This window comes from Solanum pennellii, chromosome 6 (genome assembly GCF_001406875.1).
Source record: "Solanum pennellii chromosome 6, SPENNV200".
Lineage (NCBI taxonomy): Eukaryota > Viridiplantae > Streptophyta > Magnoliopsida > Solanales > Solanaceae > Solanum > Solanum pennellii.
Window position 1 is genome coordinate 57875079 of NC_028642.1, and position 20752 is coordinate 57895830.

At 33.1% G+C, this 20752-nt stretch overlaps 5 protein-coding genes across 6 annotated transcripts; 2 read left to right on the forward strand and 3 right to left on the reverse strand.

Annotated features, from left to right (window-relative positions):
• Nucleotides 1–410: 410 nt before the first annotated feature.
• Nucleotides 411–2770, reverse strand: LOC107023598 (exocyst complex component EXO70H1-like). The gene has a single exon (XM_015224338.2). The coding sequence runs from the start codon at nt 2502–2504 to the stop codon at nt 633–635; it is 1872 nt and encodes a 623-aa protein (XP_015079824.1). The 5' UTR covers nt 2505–2770; the 3' UTR covers nt 411–632.
• Nucleotides 2771–8963: 6193 nt separating this feature from the next.
• On the reverse strand, nt 8964–11475 carry LOC107021435 (60S ribosomal protein L35). The gene is made up of 4 exons (XM_015222093.2): nt 11316–11475; nt 11102–11237; nt 10866–11022; nt 8964–9274 (listed from the first exon to the last, which is right to left on the reverse strand). The coding sequence occupies exons 1-4, from the start codon at nt 11317–11319 to the stop codon at nt 9200–9202; spliced, it is 372 nt and encodes a 123-aa protein (XP_015077579.1). The 5' UTR covers nt 11320–11475; the 3' UTR covers nt 8964–9199.
• A 582-nt stretch (nt 11476–12057) lies between these two features.
• LOC107021851 (dirigent protein 25-like) lies at nt 12058–13492 on the reverse strand. Of its 2 annotated transcripts, none has more exons than XM_015222568.2 (2): nt 13207–13492; nt 12058–12981 (listed from the first exon to the last, which is right to left on the reverse strand). In XM_015222568.2, the coding sequence occupies exons 1-2, from the start codon at nt 13412–13414 to the stop codon at nt 12200–12202; spliced, it is 990 nt and encodes a 329-aa protein (XP_015078054.1). In that variant the 5' UTR covers nt 13415–13492; the 3' UTR covers nt 12058–12199. The 2 variants fall into 2 exon arrangements, with proteins under 2 accessions (XP_015078054.1, XP_015078055.1); XM_015222569.2 differs by having other exon boundaries at nt 12058–12978; nt 13207–13489.
• Nucleotides 13493–13594: 102 nt separating this feature from the next.
• On the forward strand, nt 13595–17866 carry LOC107021736 (protein POLLENLESS 3-like). Its single transcript, XM_015222441.2, has 5 exons — nt 13595–14740; nt 15055–15267; nt 16054–16202; nt 16295–16363; nt 16457–17866. Exons 1-5 carry the CDS (start codon nt 14543–14545, stop codon nt 17667–17669), a joined length of 1842 nt encoding a protein of 613 aa, XP_015077927.1. The 5' UTR covers nt 13595–14542; the 3' UTR covers nt 17670–17866.
• A 1718-nt stretch (nt 17867–19584) lies between these two features.
• Nucleotides 19585–20752, forward strand: LOC107021432 (aquaporin TIP1-3-like). Its single transcript, XM_015222091.2, has 3 exons — nt 19585–19796; nt 19880–20130; nt 20205–20752. The coding sequence occupies exons 1-3, from the start codon at nt 19664–19666 to the stop codon at nt 20580–20582; spliced, it is 762 nt and encodes a 253-aa protein (XP_015077577.1). The 5' UTR covers nt 19585–19663; the 3' UTR covers nt 20583–20752.

Here is a 20752-nt window from a genome sequence, read left to right on the forward strand (position 1 = left end):
TATTGACTAGTATTGTACTTTACTTTGTTATTATTGTTTTAGTTGATTTTGAATGGTCTAGACACTAGAACACAGACAATCAACATATGCAAACTCTTATCGTAACGTACCAAGTTGCCTACCATTATTGTGGGCACCAAATTTATGACTTTTTATAATTTGAATCAACATCACAATCACATTATCAGTAGACAAAATAATAACCACAAGAGAGCATTTAAATCAAACTAAAGTAGACATTGATTTAAAGGCGTACGTAAGAGTCCAATTCATGTACAGTTGATTCCTAAAAGAAGCAAAAAATGATAACAGCTCTCTCCACTAACAATCAAAGCTGATAATTTAAACTTAGAACTAGCATATATTATTTCTGCTACTCAAAATAAAGAAATAAGCTGGCCTTATTCTGATGAGAAAAAATATTGAACAAAGTATCATTGACATTTCTAAGTAGTAAGCAGAATGAACAATGTACAACTTTTGTTTCTTTTACACAAATGAAAGAATACATCGGGTCTGCATTCACTCTATATACCATGGAAATACGAACTCCACTCTCAAATATATATGATATTCTCAAAATTAAATGATGTCACGTAAATTGAAATAGAGAAAGTATTATCAATTATTATCTAACGGCCTCGTAGTGGCGATGACCACGTTCGAGTCGACCGTGAAGATGACCCATGCGACGACGACGTACTGGAGTTTTCTGAAGAACCGTGAAATAAATCGGATAGGTAATTTTGCACATTGTCAGGGGCAAATCTGACAATTGACTCCACTCCGCCACCACTCTCCATCCGCGCCACCTTTTCACCGTGCTTCTGGTAAAATGGCTGATAAGCCGAAAGGATCTTATTCGCCAGTGATATTTTCACTTCATCACGCAGTTTCGGGTCGGGTATAACCCATGATCTTTGCTTCCAGTTTGTCTCTTCGAAACTTAAACTGAATTTACAGAAGCATTCCTTCGCTTCCGCCGGAGAAATCTCAGCCGTTGAATTCTCCGGTAGTGACGTCATCACACTGCTCCAACCCATTCTCTTGAAATTCGCCATGTATTGTTCTACCTTAGCTTCGTGGTTTGAAAGCCATTCGGGTCCTAATAGGAGCTTCAGGCTGGATTGACGGACCTTTGAAACGACGTAGTTCAGGTTGTTTGCTAAGAACAAATAGGATAACGGAACGTCACCGTAGAACCCTGCTTTGCCGTCGAGTTTGCAGAGGAGAACGAGGATAAGCCATGTGAGTCGTACGGAAACGATACAAGACGGTGAGTCCCCGTCGTCGGCGATTGGACTCAAGAGGTAAGATTCCGGCAACGGTGACTTTACCAATGCCTTCCAATCGGCGATAATATCGGAGATGGGTCCACTGTAATCACTGAGGAAAATAAGGTAGTTCATAACGTAGCGTGTCAGAGGATGGATTCCTCCACCAGCCACTACTTTAGATGAATCTTTCTTAATCGCCGATTCGAACTCCGCCAGCATGGCTCGAGCAGCATCTCGGAGCTTGGCCATGGAGGTCAGCGCCTGAGATTTAACAGCAACCATAGAATCGAAGCCAAAAATCACTTCAATTTCACTCAAAAGTTCAGAAATAGAGTCGTAGAGGTCGAGAATACGGAACATTTTCTCTAAAGATAGCTTCTTGTATTTCGCCACCATCTCCGGGAAAGTGAACAGAGTTAGAGCACTGTCTTTTGCAATCCCTGTGAAGCAAGACTCTCTGATGCTATCGGAGATGGAGAAAACTTGGTCACAGAGAATCCTCTCTCCGTAAAACAGAGTACTAACAGCAACCTTAACAGCATTCAACCAGATCTTGATTTTCTTCTCCAAATCCTTCCAATCCATTTTCTGAACCGTTGAAGGGGAAATATTTTCAACCCCCAAGTAATACAATGTCTCTTCGATGACTGATTTTCGGTTAAGTTCGTAAATTTTGGCGCATTCTTTTCCATACCCTGCTTCAATCATACAATCAGCAATAGCTTTCAGATCCACCGCTACAGAAACCTTTTCACCTTCATCATCAATTGAAAGCTCAGCAAAACGAGATTCAATCTCAGCATTATCATCTTCAGAACCTTGATCTTCATCCGAACCACTGGACCTGGTGGATTCTCTTGACCCACCCTCCGAGTCAAGAAAGTATCGGTTTCCAGCCAAAATGTTGTAGAACTCTTTCTGAAGTCTCTCAATGGCGATTTTCATTAGATTTTGAGCTGGAACAAGCAATTGGGAGGTGGCACTTTCCTTTACAACAAACTGCATAGCATGTTGTAAATCAATTACAGCTTCAAGATATTGCTTAGCCTCTGTTCTACTATCTTGGAACAGATTTGAGCTGGACTCATCAAGATCCCATCTTTTGATAATTTCTTCAGCATTCTTTAAAGTATCCTCCATTAAAGTGTCACCGAATTTATGAGTTGTGGATTGTGAAGAAGCATGTGGAGGGGATGAATGTTTTGATGAAGAGAAAAATCCAGTCATTTTCTTTTCGTGCAAATAATCAGGAAGCAGTGATTCAGGTAAACAAAGGAAGTTCTTTTACTTAAGTTTATTAGGTTGAAAGAAAGTTATAGACTCGATGAATGAAGAAAATTAAGGTTGATGGGGATATGAGTGAAAAAAAGGGTATTTATAGAAGTAAGGCTGAGAAAGTTTGACCTAAGGAGAAGTGAGAAGAGGAAGAGACATGGAAATAGGCGAAGAAGAAGAAAGAATTCTGCAGGTATATACAACGGTGCAGTCTGCAGTAACAAACTTCTTTTTGTAATTATTCATTTCCTCAGTTAATTGATTCGATTTCGTAAAGGTCCACAGTTCCACTAAATATTACTTTCTCATTTTAAGTAGCATTATTTCTTTTGATCGATCCCAAAAAAAATATTACATTTTATTTATATTATAATTATTTAAAAGTAATAATTTCTATTTTATCCTTATTAATCTCATTTAACTTTAAAAAATAATATCTTATACATGTATGAAGTGAAACAAAATATGTTTAATTTTTTAAAGGGCAATTTAATAAACATTTTAAAATCTTCATTAATCCTTAAACTTTGTGTTCAATTAAATATTGCCACATAAAATGAAGTATATATAAAACAAAAAAACGGCTTCAATTTACATGACACTATAATGAATTTTATATTTGAATTTACTATCTAAGATTTAATAATGAAAAATCCCAAAATTTTAATAAATAAATTAAGACACAATTTTTTTCATTTTTGGGACATTTAAATCTCAAAAAAAGTTTTTGTCAAAGCCCGGGCTAAAAAGTTTTGAAAAACTAGAAAGCAAGTTGATAAGATCCATTACTCGTTTGATGTTGATGTTTTGTGAGAGTGACTAATATTCTCTCTATTTATTTTTATTTATCATGTTTCATTTTACAAAAGTTAATTTGATTAATTTTTAGAATTAAATTAAATTATATTAATTTGATATTTTTTAAAAATAAATATTTAAAAAATATATAAAAATATTATAAATTATAATTCTTTTATATTAATATAATAAAAATATATATCATAGAATATTTCTCAAAATTAATTAAAGGTGTACGAAGTGAATAATATTTACAAGAAAAAGGAAATTGGGCCGAATTTTCCTTTTCAACAAACTAACTTTAGAACTTGAGTGGATGCAAAATCATCGCCACTTGTTAAATTTTTTGATGGGTTAATAGGAACTTAACCTAAAACTTGGTACTCAAACAGGAAATTAAATCACGGCTCACATATACCCCTCAATTTTGTTATTTAGAGCTGATATATCCCTCGTTATAAAAGTGGCTCATATATGCCCTTACCGTTATACAAACGGCTCACATACACCCCTGCAGTTACAAAATGGCTCACATATACCCTGCATTTAACGGAAGTTAAAAAATTAGTTTTAAATTTATATTTGTTACTTCTAATTTTTTTAAAAAAATTATTTAGGGGTATATATGATTCTTCTATCAAAGTTCAAGGTATATTTTATTTTTTTCATACAAAAAATATTTTTTGACTTCTTTTATTATAATTATTTGAGTTTCTTATTTTTATTTTGTTTTTTTCTTTCATTCCTTAGTTTAAAGAAAAAAAATTTAAACTATTTTTTTTTTGTGTATTGTAATTTAATTTCGTATTCGAAGAAAAAATTTGGTCATCTAAAATAAGTTTTTACAAGAATATTAGTGAAACATAAATAAATTTGATTATCAAAATAATAATATAAATTAGTCATTGAAACAAAAAAAGTCAAAAACAATATGTTTGACGAGGATTAAATTTACTCATATGAGATTATATTTTTTAGAAAAAAAAATATACAAATTTGGATTAAAATTATTATTTTTTTCATTTCCGTTAGAGGAAAAGGGTATATGTGTGCCATTTGTTTACAAGTAGGGGTATATATGAGTCACTTTTATAACGAGGGGTATATCAGCTCTAAATGACAAAGTTGAGGGGTATATCAGACCTTTTTCCCTTAAAACACATCGAATTGTTTTGAGAACCAGATTGGTAAGCAGTTTCATCATTTTATCTTAAAATTATTATTAAAGCCAAGGTCATAAATTCATTCCGAATAATAAAATGCACCAGGCAGCTTAAGTTGAACGCTTGATCAAAATGAATGTTGTTTTAGACTTGTAGCCAAACCAAACCAATGTGCTCAAAAGTCATACACTTGGGAAATTGATATGATATTGACTATTTTGCTCCAATAGATGATCTATACAATATATTATTATTTTTAAAATTTAAAAAAAAAAACAGTTAAAAGGTAATTTGAGGAAAGATGAAAGGATGATTGTGTAACAAGAACCTCGAGGTTGTTTGATTGGCCGAATAAGTTATGATAAGTTATTTCATTTTGTATATTACATAACCTTATGTTAACACTTTAATAAAAATAATAGATAAATAATTTAAAAACTACCTAATCTTTCAACCAAACATAAAAAATAATCCTATATTAATTTAATATATCTCAAGCTTTCGTGGAATGATAATGATTACTTAATCTCGTTTATCTCGAACTAGAGAACTTGTTATTGTCTCATTATTACACCCTCATAGAAGTGTATATAATATTAGCATATAGTTGAGTAGACCATTTCAATAATGTTGGACTTTGCAGTTACTAGTATTCTAGAAAATTTAAAGTTATAATAATGTGAGACTTCTACTACTCAAATCTCCATTAACTCCAAATTTATGGTAGTGATTGTATTATTTTAATCATATTTGGATTCACCATTTCTAGTAGGTCAATGTTATTCATGAAGTAATGCTATAATTAATTAAAATTTTCAACAGTTAATTGCTTGTTTTTTAATCAAGTAGTAAATATTTATTAATTTTATGATATGAATCATTTGAGCAACTTTCTAGGCCCCTCTTGCTATGTGCATACTAAATTTTGTTGTCCCACTAGTAAATTTTTATATGGACATAGTCATTATTTTATATATAGAAATCAGTTGAATAATTTAATGTGTAAACTAAAACATAAATAATTTCAATTCATTTTAATTACTGGATATCAGAGAATTGTAAAGTCGGTGTTAATAAAAACAGTAACATTATCGTTCATGAATGTGGCAAAAAATTAGTGTTTTTGTCTCTATGTACGTACTTTGTCTTGATTCTACCTAATTACAGGATCCACTTAATTATATACTAATTAAATTGTTAATATTCATAAATATAATAAACTATTATTGAAAAAATAAATAAAACAATATTTAAGCTGCGACACGGATATATCACACTTTTTAAAGAAATTTGAACTCTTTGTGATAATCTCTTGATTTGTCTCCTCCAGAATATAATAATTCAACAACGTCGTACAACTAAAGCAACTCTGGAGTCTGAATTACTTAAAAAGTACAAACGTCCACAAATAAAATACTTTTGCAATTATTATTTTAATTTTATTTTTCATTATAAATTTATATATATGATAACTTTTTTTCATTATAAATTTATATTTATCCTACATTTAGCTAGGAATTAAACAATTAATCTACCGACTACCGACGCACAAGATCTAAATTCGTTAAGATTGATGTTTCCATAAGTCGAAGACAAATTCAATGAACATAAAAATATAAAATATAAAAACATATTTCCTTGTTTCTTAAAAATGGACCAATGAACAATTTTTTTTTTTTTTCAAGGAAATGTGATTTAATTTTATTAATTTGCTAATCTTGCTAACCCTCCATAACTGGCATATTAAGTGGATCTGGTGCCCTTCTCCCCTTCAACTAATACTTATTATCAATTTTTTTTTTCCATAAAAATAATGATTAGCGTTTTATATAATCGATTTTATTTTATTTGAAGAAACTGATGCGTAATTATAATAATTGTTGTTTTAACTTTGAATATATAGTCTCACCCATCCACCCCACCAAGTAAAAGAATTAAAAGAAAAGAAAAAAATGTGGAGTACTACCTATGATAACTAATCAACTTGAGATTGACTCATGTGAAGAAATCTTAGATATTAATTAACTTTTAATATTCCAATTGAGATTGGTTTACGAGTTAAGTTGATTAATTAAAACCCAAAAGAAATAGAGGAGGCTATCTACAATAGAAACAAACATGTGGATATATATTTGTAATTTTGTATTATGCAAAGTTGGATAAAGCATAATTAAATTTATTAACAATGAATTTAATAACTTATTATATGCTGACTCGTTCAACAACTTATGAAAGTCACAAAAAGTAGATTAATTCAACCATCTTCTTAAATATTGCTAATTTGTAACCTAAAGATAGGTATTTGACCAAAGAATTTGAGAGCATGATTTCAAGTTTGACTTTAACTCATTGTTAGCCGTCATGTTTATGAAATTGACATAAAAAATTCTCAATTTTAAATGTTAAAGTTCTTCATAAATAAGTAGGACTTGAAATTACAAATTGTGATTTCAATTTTTTTTTTAAATACAAAATTCGATTCATAAGTTTAGATTTTTTCTAAAAAATATTTTCATAATTTTAAATTTTATAAAAAGATTCGATCAACGTGAAGAAATTGTAGTAATCACGTGGAAGGATAGTATTAAAGAGTATTGAATTATTAAACCAGTGAATCTTTCTAAAATTATATATAATTGAAAATTCGTAATAAAATAAAATCACAAAATTTATTTGTAAAAAAATATATAGAGATATGTATAATTGATTAATTTGATGTCTTATGATATTTTTTATTTTTATTTATGAACTATGATTTATCAATTTGATTAAATTTTGTAAGATTAGGGGTTAGTTTTGATAATTCTTAATGATTAGTTGATCATTCTACCTGCCCGACGAATTGGACCTGCAGATTGCATCCTATTCCATCTTTAAATAAACAATGAATAATAAACTATAAAGTATATAACTTAGTCAAATTTTAAGACCAAAAAGAACCCATAACAATACTTTTCATATTATATATTAAAGATTATGATGTGCCATGATAATTATCTTTTCAGTCTTTGATAAGAAATTTCTATTTCAAATTTTGACTGAAATTATTTTTTTTTATCTCTAAAATAAAATTGCTCTATGTGAATCTACATTATTTAGGTCCCAAAAGAGGTACTAAATCTCATATGAAAAATAAAATTAGAAGTTATTTTCCTTTTTAAATGCAAAATATATTTATTATTCTCTCCATAACGTAGAGAGGTTAAGTGATAATTTGTAGTATATTAGAATTTTAGTGGATCTCTTTATAATTTCCTTACAACATAACAAAAGATCTCTTTTAATTATTTCCCTCCATCTCTGGCATATTAAGTGGATCTTTGCCTTAGCTTGGATCCTCTTATATAATATGTATTTATTATTATGGAACAAAATACATTAGATTTTATTATACATCAATCTCCAAGATGCTAATTAAACATTTTCCTGTTTGTTTATTTTTGACGATGCAATAAAAAGGAAAAAAAAGGAAATCGACTCAAAAATGAATAAATATCTAATTTAATCCAATTAGTGGAGTTACACAAATCTTATTTCCGTCTCTTGCAAACATAGAAATAGTTTTCAAAAGACATCTCAAGTAATTCATATCATATTGACCCATAAATCAACTTCAAATGGAGTCACATGAAATATTTGATTTTAATTTACCTTATTAGGAGGAATACTAAGTTGACTAAAACCCATGTATGACGCAAAGCTAGATTAATGAAATTCATTAATTAAAATTACCATCTACTTCCTACTTGTGTTACTTTTGAGTGTTGATTCACAATTTTGTATGAAAAACACAATTATCACGTCTAACTCCCATTTGTTTGATAAAAATCATCTTTTTGTTTTTGCTTTTTCATTAGCTCTCTGCGGGAGAGGTACAGTTAGATATATGCCAAGGTTTCAAACAAAAAGGAAATAAAATTTTGTTATTTTTCGTGTCAAATATTGCTTATAAGTTGTTATCTACATTTTATTGTGGAGAGTTTTAAGTCATAGATTATTGAAAATAGTTGATTAGGACTTAAGAACTTTGTAGAAACACATTTTTCGAGTTTTGCACGTGAGAAATGCTGAAACGGAAAAGGACTGCGTCAAATTATTGAAAAGTAAATTAATGTACGAAAAGGAAACTAAGGGGCACAGGACTGCGTCAAATTATTGAAAAGTAAATTAATGTACGAAAAGGAAACTAAGGGGCACAAAACCTTTTCCATTTCAATCTATTCACACCCATGATCTTCCATTTTTAGACAATTATTTAATTCTAAGCTTTTTGTATAATATGCTTTAAAACAACAAGATTAAATGACATTTTAGCACATATCTTTAGTAAAAGATCACACAATTATTTTTTTTTTAAAAAAGTTTAAATTCAGTGTCAATTCAAATGCAAGACAAACAATCATTTTGGTATGTGATTTTCTTACACCAAAACAAAATGAGAAAAACATGATATATGTTCGCAAGCCACTGTTTAATTTTGACCAATTCTTTTCAACATCTGATAAAAGCCAATTGTTTCAAAACTCTTCATCAGTGAGATGTTACATAATAATCTGCATTCCAATTTCAATGAAAAGGAAAAGAGTTGAAATTTGGATTAACTATAACCTAATTCATGGACTCATCCATCCAACCAGCTACATGACAATTGAATGGACAAAGTGCTAATATCATAGTTGGATGAATTCAAACCTTGATGGCATACTTTCTAAGTGGAAAGTACAGTTCTTTTTTCTTCTCTCTTTCTGTCTTCAAAGATGCCTGCACATTAAACCACAAGTATGTTACTAACTGAATCTACACTGGCAAGTGAAACACACAAGTCAAGAGGCAAAAAGACATTGCCACGGTAATATTAACAATATTATGAGCTCCTATGAATTCATAGGACATGGAAAACCCCAACGGCCATTTCTTTCCAAATTTTAGAATAACATTTACAACATGTAAATTAAAATGAAAGATAAAATTTTATATTCGGAAGCAAAAGTTTTTGAATATCCCCAAGGAAAAACGACACATGACATACTAAGATGAGCTAGCTGCAGGTTACTCTTGTAGTTAATCAAAATGATTTATGGGGTCAAGGAACAACAATCAAAATCCACAAGACATGATATAATTTGAGCATGAAAAAAAGTAGGCTGAATAGCCTAACAGACATTCGTAACCCCTCTCTTCTCTTCATCACAGAAGAACAGCACCGTCATGGTGCCACTCCCTTTAGAATTTTCTTACCACTTACCATCTTTATGATATACACATTAAGCTCGCACAATTTTTTTCCTATAAAACATAATCTTAAACCCAATCAACATCAACTGCCTCGCCATATTCAACTCAACAATTAAAGCAGTTGATGTTGCAAACATTATCTCTTTATTTATTACAATAATCTCTACTGAACATTCTGCAGTCAAATTACCTACAACGTTGGAACTTTCTACATGGATTTTGCTAATTTGACCAGAAGAAGGCAATGAAGATGAAGGCTACTGTTTATTACCATCACCATTACAACTTATTTAAGTGTGTTTGGAAGTGTGAAAGGGTTTTTGAAGGTGGTGGAGCATGGTTGGGATCTTTGAACCTCTCTTCCAACCACCACCTACTATACACTGCCCACACATCTCCTTCTTCAGCCTGTCATCCTTTTTCTTTGACCCACCACGACCAACCCCTCGGAAAGTTCCTGATATGAGAGGAGAATTTAAAGAAGCTAAGAAGAGCAGGACTGGGGGCTTTGACTCTTCTTCTATTTAAGTCTATCTGGTCCTTTTTTATTTTACCTGTCTATTCTGATTTTGGTATTAAATTTAAATCATCACATTTACACTCCTAATGCATCTCATGCATTTTGTCCATCCAGCTCACTTCAACCAACGCCACATAGATTTGGTCAAAAATCAGAAGCAATGAACACATATGTTTTGATCAAGTTAAGGTATCTGGATGAAAACTCGAGAGGGGTGTCTGAACCATGCAAGTGTATGTGTGTCTGTTAGGCTATTTGGTCAAAAAAGAATGAGATATTGGATATAACCTCCTTAGGACTACAATCACTACAAAAATTACCTGCTCAAACAATTCAAGAGCCATCGAGTACAAAACAGGCTAGCACACGAAAGAGTATTTGGTTGACTAAGACAACAGTAAAAATGAGTGCAAATGACAACAATGGAGCTCTTATTTATTAAAAAAATTGAGCCAACTAGTACAAACCAGCAGATGTAAAATTCAATAACAGAATGTTAAGTCAAGAAAATGACATGAAACAGTACCAAATTTCTACAATGCAGATTTTCACCAAACAAAGTCACAATTTTTTTCAAGAGGTCCAGATATAAAGTACCCGATGCTTAGTAAGACGTTTTCGAATAGCTCTGGTTTTTTTGGGACGAAGATCGAGAGGCAAATATTTCTTGTTCTTGTATGCTTCCCTCAGTGCCAACTTCTGCTTCTGCGATATAATCGTCAACACCTGTGCTATTGACAATCTAACTACCTTTCTGCATCAACACACTTTAGTTAAACATCAAGTATATGTATAAACATTTGAATATACCGCAAATAGGTAAGAAAAATTACATCTTTGAGAGCTTATTGGGGGCACCGCCAGTGACTTTGGCAACACGGAGAAGAGAAAGCTCTGCTTTCAGGTCCTTCAGCTGAGCCAAAAGCTCAGTCTTGGACTTGTTCCTCAGCTCGTGAACTTTGATCCGTGCTACAAAACGAAAACTGAATTATCAGAATTGGCAAAACAAAATTGGCCAATAATGCAAAGAACGAAACCTTCACTTACCCATGGCGTATCACTCTCTCCTGGCAATGTTGAGACTCAGAAACCCTAATTCGCGGCAGAAAGAAGACGCCTGTTGGCTGTCTATGTTTCGAACGTGGGTTGAAAAGGTATGGGCTAGTAGAATTTTAAGGCCCATGTACCCACAATAGAAATCCAGTTACCTGTCCAAATCAAAGTTGGGCTTGTGTTTTATAATAAATTTTATGTCTATTATGACTATTAATTTGTGTATTTCAATATACATATATATATAAAAATCTGTATTTATATATTTCTGTATACAAATTAAAACATAGTAATTATATATAAGCAAAATTACTACATATATCAACACATATGTATACTGAATGGGTCCTATCATATGGCCAAAAACATGAAATGTTTGTTGCGAATAACAAATAGAAGAAACTATGAATATATCATTTAATTTGAATTAATAGTTTGTTATTCCATACAATTTTACTTTTTGAATTTTGTGTTTAAAACTTGTCACATGAAAAGTAAAAATTAGAGAGTTAAATAAAAAAGGAAAATTTAAGTATATCTTTCTTAAACAATGAAGAAGGTAAGATGAACAAATTGAAAAGTAGATAATCAATAGATAGCCTAATGGTAAATGAAGTGATTGAGAACCACGTAAAAAGTTTAAATTATGGTGCAATACAAAATTCTTTGGTGATCCTTTTCATTGGTTTTAGTATTGGTGGACACAGTTACATGTGTAGACCAACTATAGAAAAAGTAGTTAAAATATTCATTTCATTTGGGAACAAAACCAAATCCAAATCGGAGCTTAAACTTAATTACAACAAATTTTCTGGAACACAAAGTTACAACTTTTTTTCATCCAAATGGAAACACACCAGAATTACAAACAAATCACACTAATAGGCAAGATACACAGTAATGTGCAACACAGTCTCCACTCCATCAGTCTCTTGAAGCTGATTAGAAGCAGGAAAAGTCTTAACAGTAGCAAATCCCTTAGCATTAACATATTTTCCCGTGCCAGCCATAACTGCAAGATGTGATTCAGAAACTCCCATTCTATGAACACCAAAAAAACTCAAACTATCAGCATAACTTCCACTCTTAAACATCACAGTAAACGCCATGGTTTGACTCAACCCGTCTTCCGAGCTAGCAACGTAAAATCCTTGAGCTTTCCCAATTAAACCCGAATTCAGCTCGTGTCCTTCGGTCAATTCATCGTCGAATACGGTCAATGTACCGAACATCAGTTTCTGGAAACTAATTCCTGATCCTAATTGCTGCAAATTAATCGCTGGCAAACCATTACCGCCTCCGATGATTCCGTTGTTGTTTTGATTAATAAGATTAGATGTTGTTCCGCTAAGGCCAGTAAGGAAAGGGATATTGTTGTTGCTGATGATTCCGCTGTTGGCGTTGTTAGTGGGAACGCCGTTGTCAACTGCTAAAACGGCACCGTTTGGTTTGGCGAACGGTACTTGACCGCTCACTGCGGGGTTTGTTACCACTCCGGTAACGGCTATAGCTGAAGGATTTGATCCTCCTAGGATATCGTGCAGGAAGAAGGAAAATGTATGATCATCGTAAGCACCAGCACCAGCACCACCGGCTACAGTACCAACACCAGCCCCAGCTCCACCGGCTACAGCAGCACCCGTTGCAGGTGTTGCACCTGCTATAAAATATAAGGCGTGAGAACTACTTTCCTTGGCTCGTATTGAAGAAATACGAGCAAATTCTTTCAATATATAACGTAGTCGTCATTGCATATTGAAAATTTGCTTAGCAACTTGTTAAAGGAAGACATGGAATTATGTAAGTTAAAATTAGGCTATCAACCTTATTTAATAAAATAAATAACTGTTATGTTTTCAAATGAGATGATTACACAATTTAATACCTGTAGCTCCAGCAGCTGCACCAGCCGCAGTTGCCCCTGAAACTGGTGCTTGATCGGTAGGGTCAGGATTTTCTAATGCTACGGTAGGGGTGGCCACTTCCTCGTCAAGGATTCGACCTGCTGTAGCTAATGTTATTGTGAGAGCTAGAATGAGTAGGTATGAGATAACGGCTTTGATTTGAAAAGAGCTCGAATTTTGAATTGCCATTATTAATCAAAGAAACTGATGAAATAGTAGCTAGAACTGAGAGAGAGATAGCTTGAGAAATGATTTTCTGGAATGAAGATGATGGATAATCAAGAACATTGATGAGAATTTATACATGTGTGATTACAATGGAATAGTACTTCATTTGGTAAAATGAGAGGAGTTGATGAGATGGATTAGGTATAAACCTTTCCACCCTAAAAAGTGTATTAGTTGAACAGTTGCAAAAATTAATATTATATCATGTACAAATAACAATCAACTATAAAAGCAAATACAGATCAAAAAGAATAGGGAAAATTTGATACTGCTATGTTTGCATCTCTTTGCAGTGTTGAGTATCCACCTTGGGTTCTACTATTTGATTAGGATATTCATTCATAAAGTTGGATTGGGGCAAATAATCTGTTAACTAGTGCACCTAAAGTTAGGTTACTTGAATCTTCATTAAGGAGTAGCACGCTTTATGCTAGCTATGCCTCATTCTATGTTAAATTAACCGTTAGTATACGTATGAGTAAAGTAAGTGAGTTACGTCTATCAACGATCATGTTTTAAAAAATAATTAAGACAAAAAAATAGTTTAGTTTGAACCGATTGAATACAAGGGGTAAAGTTCGGTGGATCCGCAAGTAATTATGTCAAGCTTGAAAGAGGAGATTTATTATTGAAATTAAACAAAATTAGAGGATTAAAAAATGAAAACGAGCCCTCAAATTTCCTCCTAATTTCTACGTTTAGGTTAATTTGGAGTGTGCACGTGACTTGCACATGCTAACTAAATTGCTTGCGTCTCCCCTGTCAACGGATACCTTATATTTAACGGCTAGTTTGTTCGTAATCGAACGCTTTCACTTACTCTCTCTCTTTCCGGCGAGATAAAGTAGCTTTATTTTTTCTTCTTTTTCCAATATTAATACAACTTTCTTAGTGATCAAAGTAGAAAAAGAATCGATCACTCCATTTTTTTTAACGAAAACAAGTGTCTCACTCACAGTTCATCTCCAAGAATTCACAAACCAATTGTGAAATTCAAATTAACAATATTAATATTAGTATAGTTAATTTGAATCAAGATTTTACATTTTTTTTTTGCAATTTTCGGTAAAGGGTTTTACGTAAGAATCAATGTGGAGGAATAACGAGAGAGTCTACATGACTCCGGCGAGGGGTTTCTTGACCCCACCGCCGAAATGGAGATCGCCGGCGACGGAAAAGGACCAGAAGTGGCCAACTCATGCACAGAGTGCTAAAGCTGATCTTTTTCACGTCATTCACAAAGTGCCTTCTGGTGATTCTCCTTATGTCAGGGCGAAACATGTTCAAGTTAGTGCCTTTTCGAGTTTCTTTCTTTTCTTGAATCTGCATTGCATTTCAACGATGATTTCTTGTTATTTCTTCTTTGGGTTTCGATATAGTAGTATTGCTATTGGATTACAGGATCACATTATGGAAGTTTGTTGAATCATATCAATGAAGATGTTATGGACAATTGTGTGTGTAGATGCCTGTTTTCTGTTATATGCATAATGCCTAGAATTAAGTGCTCTTCATTTTTGGGGTAGTTTTATCTTCTTGACAAGAAATGTGTTAAATTCTGTTTTTGATTGAAGTAGTTGTTACTAATCCATAAATGGCAGTTAATTGATAAGGATCCAGGCAAGGCAATTTCTCTGTTCTGGGCAGCAATTAATTCCGGTGATCGAGTTGATAGTGCTCTGAAAGACATGGCAGTGGTAATGAAACAGTTGGATCGTTCAGACGAGGCAATAGAAGCAATAAAGTCATTTCGAAATCTCTGTCCCTCTGAGTCTCAGGAGTCCATTGACAACATCTTGATTGAACTCTACAAGGTAAGAGCTTATCAAATTTAATCTGATATATATCTTTATTGTACATACATTGTTTTGTGTTTGAATGTTGCTTAATGAAATGTATATCTTGCTGATCTCTCTGCCTACACCTTTTGCAAGATCATATATTGGCTAATACAGTAGTGACTGGTTATTGTAAAGAATAGTAGATATCGGTCCTCCTGTTTAAGGTTTAGTCCATCCGACAACGAATTACACATCTTTCCTGATCATTTCCTAGTACCCATTGGCTTAACATAGTGTATTGTGACTGTTATTGTAAAGAATAGTAGTTATCTGTCCTCTTATTTAAGGCCTAACTACGTCCAGTTTCGACCAACATTTTATCTGACCATTTCCTAGTACCCATTGGCTAACATAGTGTTGTGACTGTTATTGTAAAGACTAGTAGTTATCTGTCCTGTTGAAGGCTTAATCCGTCCGACTTCAAACTTACACAACTTTCCTGCTTTATACAAAAGTGAATTAGATGTTAGTCACTGCAAAAAGTCATCTATATTTGGTATGCACACTTTAACTTTGTGGAAATTGTATCAATAGGAACAGTTTTGTCTTAAACGATATGAACAGGTAATCCCAAAGAAATCTGATTTTACACTACTTATCTAGTGGTTTCAAACTTTTTGAAGTGGAGTTGTTACGAAAATCTAGCAACTTATGCTTTCGACAATACGTGGATGCTGGTCTAATGATTGTATAAGTCCTAGAGTAGTACTATTGTTTCTTTATCTCGCGACTATCTTGATTACATTTGTTCTTCTGCAGAGATCTGGTAGGCTCGAAGAAGAGATTGAATTACTTGAACTGAAATTGAAGAACGTTGAAGAAGGCATAGCATTTGGTGGGAAGAGGACTAAGATTGCTAGATCTCAAGGAAAAAAGGTTCAAATAACAATTGAAAAGGAGTACGCGAGGTTGTACCTGTTATTATTTTTATCTTCAACTTCAGCATTATTTTTGCTTGTCTAACATAATCAAATTCTTGTAATTTTCAAAATAAGTGCAGATTGTTGGGGAACTTGGCATGGTCATACATGCAACTGAATAACTTTAAATTGGCAGAGGAGTACTATAGGTAATATTCACCAACTAAAACAAATTGAGCACTTGGAGGTGTGGCTTTATTTGGAGAAAAATTGTTCACATGTGGAAATTTGTTTTAATGCAGAAAAGCACTCTCTCTCGAATCGGACAAGAACAAGCAAAGCAATCTTGCAATTTGTTTGATGCACATGAACAAGATTGCAGAAGCTAGGTTTCTGCTTCAAAGCATAAAAGCCTCAGATAGATGGCAAATGGATGAGTCATGCACCAAGTCCTTTGAGCGTGCCACTCAAATGCTAGCTGAGTTAGAATCTCATGGCATTCAGAACTCCAAGGAACAGGTGGAAGAGATGCGGGTTAGGATAGATTCATCCACTTCAGATGAACATGATCGCAGGGGACACGAGAAGACACATCCACCTCCATTTACTGCTTCTGGACCTCCAAAGCACTTTTTGACACAGCCAAGAAGATATTCATGTTCACTCAATGATGGAGGTTGGTTGAATAAGGACTCTGTTAGTGCCTGTAGTCGAAGATTGTTATTTGAACAAACATCAAATAATGAGAATGTGCAGTTAGTTGTGAATCATAATTTCAACAAGCTCATTTCTGTCAACGAGATAAGCGAGGGAGCATCCGTTGTATGTGGACAAGTGTTCTCTAGGTCATGGGGTAATGACGCTAATGTGAAAAGTGAATGTGATTTGCAGCCACCTTACTCCAAATGGAAAAACAACTCTTCAGGAAATGATGGATCAGACCAAATTTCTTTAGAGTTGACTAGGTCTCCAACAGAATCATTGGCTGATATTACAAGTGCAAGAAAATGTTCTGAAGATGTGAGTAAAGATTGTTGGAGTTCCACTTTGACTTATAGAGATATGGTGACATTAGAGGATACCACCGAACACTTGGACAGCACAAACTTGAAACCTTTAAACTTGCCTGCATGCACAAGCAAGAAGAGTTGGGCTGATATGGTGGAAGAGGATGAGCTAGGTTTGCAATTTCATGAAACTCCAGGCACATATTCAGATGAAAATGAGAATATCGATACAAATATTATTAATCTTAGCCAAAACATTGATACATTGTGTCTGAATGAAGGATATCATACACAACCTGGACGAGAAGCAAGGCGTTCCTTGTGCTTTGATCAGAATGACAGAAAAGAAAAGTGTTCATCTGGCTTTCAGGGGAAAGAGCATAAGTCTGGAAGCTTGAACTCCTTGCCCCCTATAGGAGACGTTGCTTATCAAACTCCAGTCACGTTGATGCGGAGGAACAGATTGCAAGTATTCAGAGATATAACTCCTGAAAGTCCTAAACCTTGAACCTATTATCATGTACAGAAATATATAGTCATTCCAAATGTTTTGCATGATGCTTTTAGGTGTTTAGTGTACTTGCTAGCTAGCTGATCTTATGATCATTTTAATACTGCAAGACCTATTATGCTAGCCTTGAGAAATAAGTGTTGGTAAGTGTATACAATTTTTCTTCTATATCTTATTTTTCTCTGAACATACCATTTTGCGTGATATCCATTGTGCTAGATTGAGTTAGCTTAAGTGAATAGATTCACCTTCTGGCTTCTTGATAGTTGTCTTACTTGCAATTTTTATGCTTATTTTACTTCCATTCTGAGATATGAACATGGTTTTGAATATGTTATTCCAAAGAAAAGTTGTATGCATTTCAAATCCTGGTTCCTGAAGTCCTCTGTCAAGAAAGACTACAGAGTTAAAAGGAAAAAAAACACTAATTTTCGATATTTTCCAAAAAAATAATCTTCATTCATATCGAACACATTTTGTAACAACCCGTTCTTCATTAGCTCTTCTCGTCAAAACTGAAAAAGAATAATCATAGATTGGCAAAGAGGTTTAATTAAGTTTTAAAAAATGTTATATTCCTTTTAGAATGTCCAAACAAAGGAGGAGGCCAAGCATTTCTTGTACAAATTAAGCAAAGTAGTTAGTAAAGCCGCCCAAAATAATTTAATTAGCAGAAGATAAGATAGAAATAATAAGAAGGTCCAAAACTTAATTACTTATGTATAGTATAATTATCAATAAGATGTGATAAAATAATGTATTAAACGGTGCATTTGGTTTGTTAAATAAAAGACTAATTTTTCTACTACGAAGTGGAAAAGCACAAAGTCCACTATTTCTCACCTACTCAATACTATTATTGCACTTAACAGCTCATTGGCCTTCTGTTTTTAATTAATCCAAATTGAAAAGCATAGTAGACTATTCATACCAAAAAATAAAAAAGAAATTAATTATCTCCTTTTGCAAGTAATGATGTTAGAACCTTATAGAAGATCTAGAAAATGTTTTTGTCTCATGTTGATGTCACTCCACTGATCAGAAATCATATTTGGTTTAATCAGATTGATGTTAAAAGCTTATTAATCAAGATTTCAAAAATTAATCAAAGATGTTCGACATAAGTTTCAACCAAAATTGCTAAATCTCGATTTTTTTAAAAAAATCGATTATTAAACATAAGTCGAGTATATAAGCTTCTGAATTGACGAGATGAATATCATACAAGCTAATAATGAAACGAGCCTTGTTTATAAAGCAGAACGATCAATAAAAAAATTCTTCATATAACAATAATAATGTCCTGTTAAGTCTACAAATTAATTAATCTCTGTTTAAAAAAATTAATAAGTTGATTAAGCGATGGTGCCAACAATTAACAATTTTAATCCATTTAGCTGACTATGGTTGTCTCCATCATAGATTCCACCGTCGGCAAAATGGTCGGTTCGATCAACAATCATTTTGATTATGGACCACCTATTATCACTTTCCTTATTTTTGGTCGGTTGTATTATATATCCGAATTAAAATTATTTTTCCTAATCGTCCCTTTGTATAATTTTCTGCACTAATTATAATTTTTATCAGGTTAAATCAACTTACAATAACAAATAACTTTTCATATTAATCCTAATATGATACGATAACCTTCAAAAAATTTAAAAGTAATACCAAAAGTAAATTTACATCTATTTTTAATTTCTTTTTACACCATTTAGTACATAGTATTCCTAAAATCTAATTCCTTTTTTTCTTTTAAAAACGGCTAGAATCTAATTATAATGCCACGTGTCAGCACCCAAATAAATTGGAGGCTAGCCAAAGAGACATTGACAGGTGGCTTCCAACTCAAAGGGTATCCTCTTATTCGTCCACTATATATTTAAGTAGCATTAACTTGTTAGGAAAATAAACAACACAAATTATTAAGCTTTTCTTCTCCTTCTAATTAAGACAAAAAATAATAATTAAAGTAGTAAGAAACCATAATGCCAATTTCTAGAATTGCCATCGGAAATTTAGCAGAGGCTACCAAGCCTGATGCTCTCAAGGCTGCAACAGCTGAGTTCTTTTCCATGCTCATTTTTGTTTTTGCTGGTTCAGGATCTGGCATGGCCTTCAGTAAGTATAACTTATATACGCTGACAGTATAAAGAATTTTTTAATTTACATTGAAAATATATAATATTGGTATTCTTTTACAGGTAAGCTGACGAATGGTGGCGCAGCGACGCCAGCTGGACTTATTTCGGCATCCATAGCACATGCCTTTGCCCTTTTTGTGGCAGTTTCAGTTGGAGCGAATATTTCTGGAGGTCACGTAAATCCTGCTGTTACATTTGGTGCTTTTGTAGGAGGTCACATTACACTTTTTAGAAGTGTATTGTATTGGATTGCGCAATTGCTTGGATCCGTCGTTGCTTGTGTGCTCCTCAAGTTTTCTACTGGTGGATTGGTAAAGCAATTTTCCTTTTCATTGTGGAATTTTCTAGTGAAAATATTTGAAATTAATCAAAAATAATAATGCAGGAAACATCGGCATTTGCGCTATCAAGTGGAGTGACACCATGGAACGCAGTTGTTTTTGAGATCGTAATGACATTTGGGCTTGTTTACACTGTTTACGCGACTGCAGTTGATCCAAAGAAGGGAGATTTGGGGATAATTGCACCTATTGCAATTGGTTTTATTGTGGGTGCTAATATTTTGGCTGGTGGTGCGTTTGATGGTGCATCAATGAACCCAGCGGTGTCGTTTGGTCCAGCTGTGGTTAGCTGGACCTGGGACAACCACTGGGTCTATTGGCTCGGCCCATTTGGAGGTGCAGCTATTGCTGCTCTAGTATATGAAATCATTTTCATTGGTCAGAACACTCACGAGCAGCTTCCTACCACTGATGATTACTAAGCATATTGGATTTAATTTCCTCTCTTCTTAATTTAATCTCTAAAATCAAATGTTGCATAATTAATGTTTATTTCAAGGTTGTTGTTGTTGTTGTTTTAATCCCTCTTCTCTTTGTTTGTCTTTCAAAACTTGGCTTTTCTTAATTGTTAGTGGAGTTGGCTTTACTTTGA

Excerpts from the sequence above, each read along its gene's own strand:
- LOC107023598 (XM_015224338.2), bottom strand. The coding sequence starts at position 2,504 with ATGACTGGATTTTTCTCTTCATCAAAACATTCATCCCCTCCACATGCT.
- LOC107021435 (XM_015222093.2), bottom strand. Across the intron at positions 11,023-11,101 it reads CCCAATAAGCTCTCAAAGAT|AAAGGTAGTTAGATTGTCAA; the intron begins GTAATTTTTCTT and ends GTGTTGATGCAG. Across the intron at positions 9,275-10,865 it reads AACGTCTTACTAAGCATCGG|GCATCTTTGAAGACAGAAAG; the intron begins GTACTTTATATC and ends TTTAATGTGCAG.
- LOC107021851 (XM_015222568.2), bottom strand. The coding sequence starts at position 13,414 with ATGGCAATTCAAAATTCGAGCTCTTTTCAAATCAAAGCCGTTATCTCA. Across the intron at positions 12,982-13,206 it reads TGCAGCTGCTGGAGCTACAG|CAGGTGCAACACCTGCAACG; the intron begins GTATTAAATTGT and ends TATATTTTATAG.
- LOC107021736 (XM_015222441.2), top strand. The coding sequence starts at position 14,543 with ATGTGGAGGAATAACGAGAGAGTCTACATGACTCCGGCGAGGGGTTTC. Across the intron at positions 14,741-15,054 it reads TCAGGGCGAAACATGTTCAA|TTAATTGATAAGGATCCAGG; the intron begins GTTAGTGCCTTT and ends CATAAATGGCAG. Across the intron at positions 16,364-16,456 it reads TTGGCAGAGGAGTACTATAG|AAAAGCACTCTCTCTCGAAT; the intron begins GTAATATTCACC and ends GTTTTAATGCAG.
- LOC107021432 (XM_015222091.2), top strand. The coding sequence starts at position 19,664 with ATGCCAATTTCTAGAATTGCCATCGGAAATTTAGCAGAGGCTACCAAG. Across the intron at positions 19,797-19,879 it reads AGGATCTGGCATGGCCTTCA|GTAAGCTGACGAATGGTGGC; the intron begins GTAAGTATAACT and ends ATTCTTTTACAG. Across the intron at positions 20,131-20,204 it reads AGTTTTCTACTGGTGGATTG|GAAACATCGGCATTTGCGCT; the intron begins GTAAAGCAATTT and ends ATAATAATGCAG.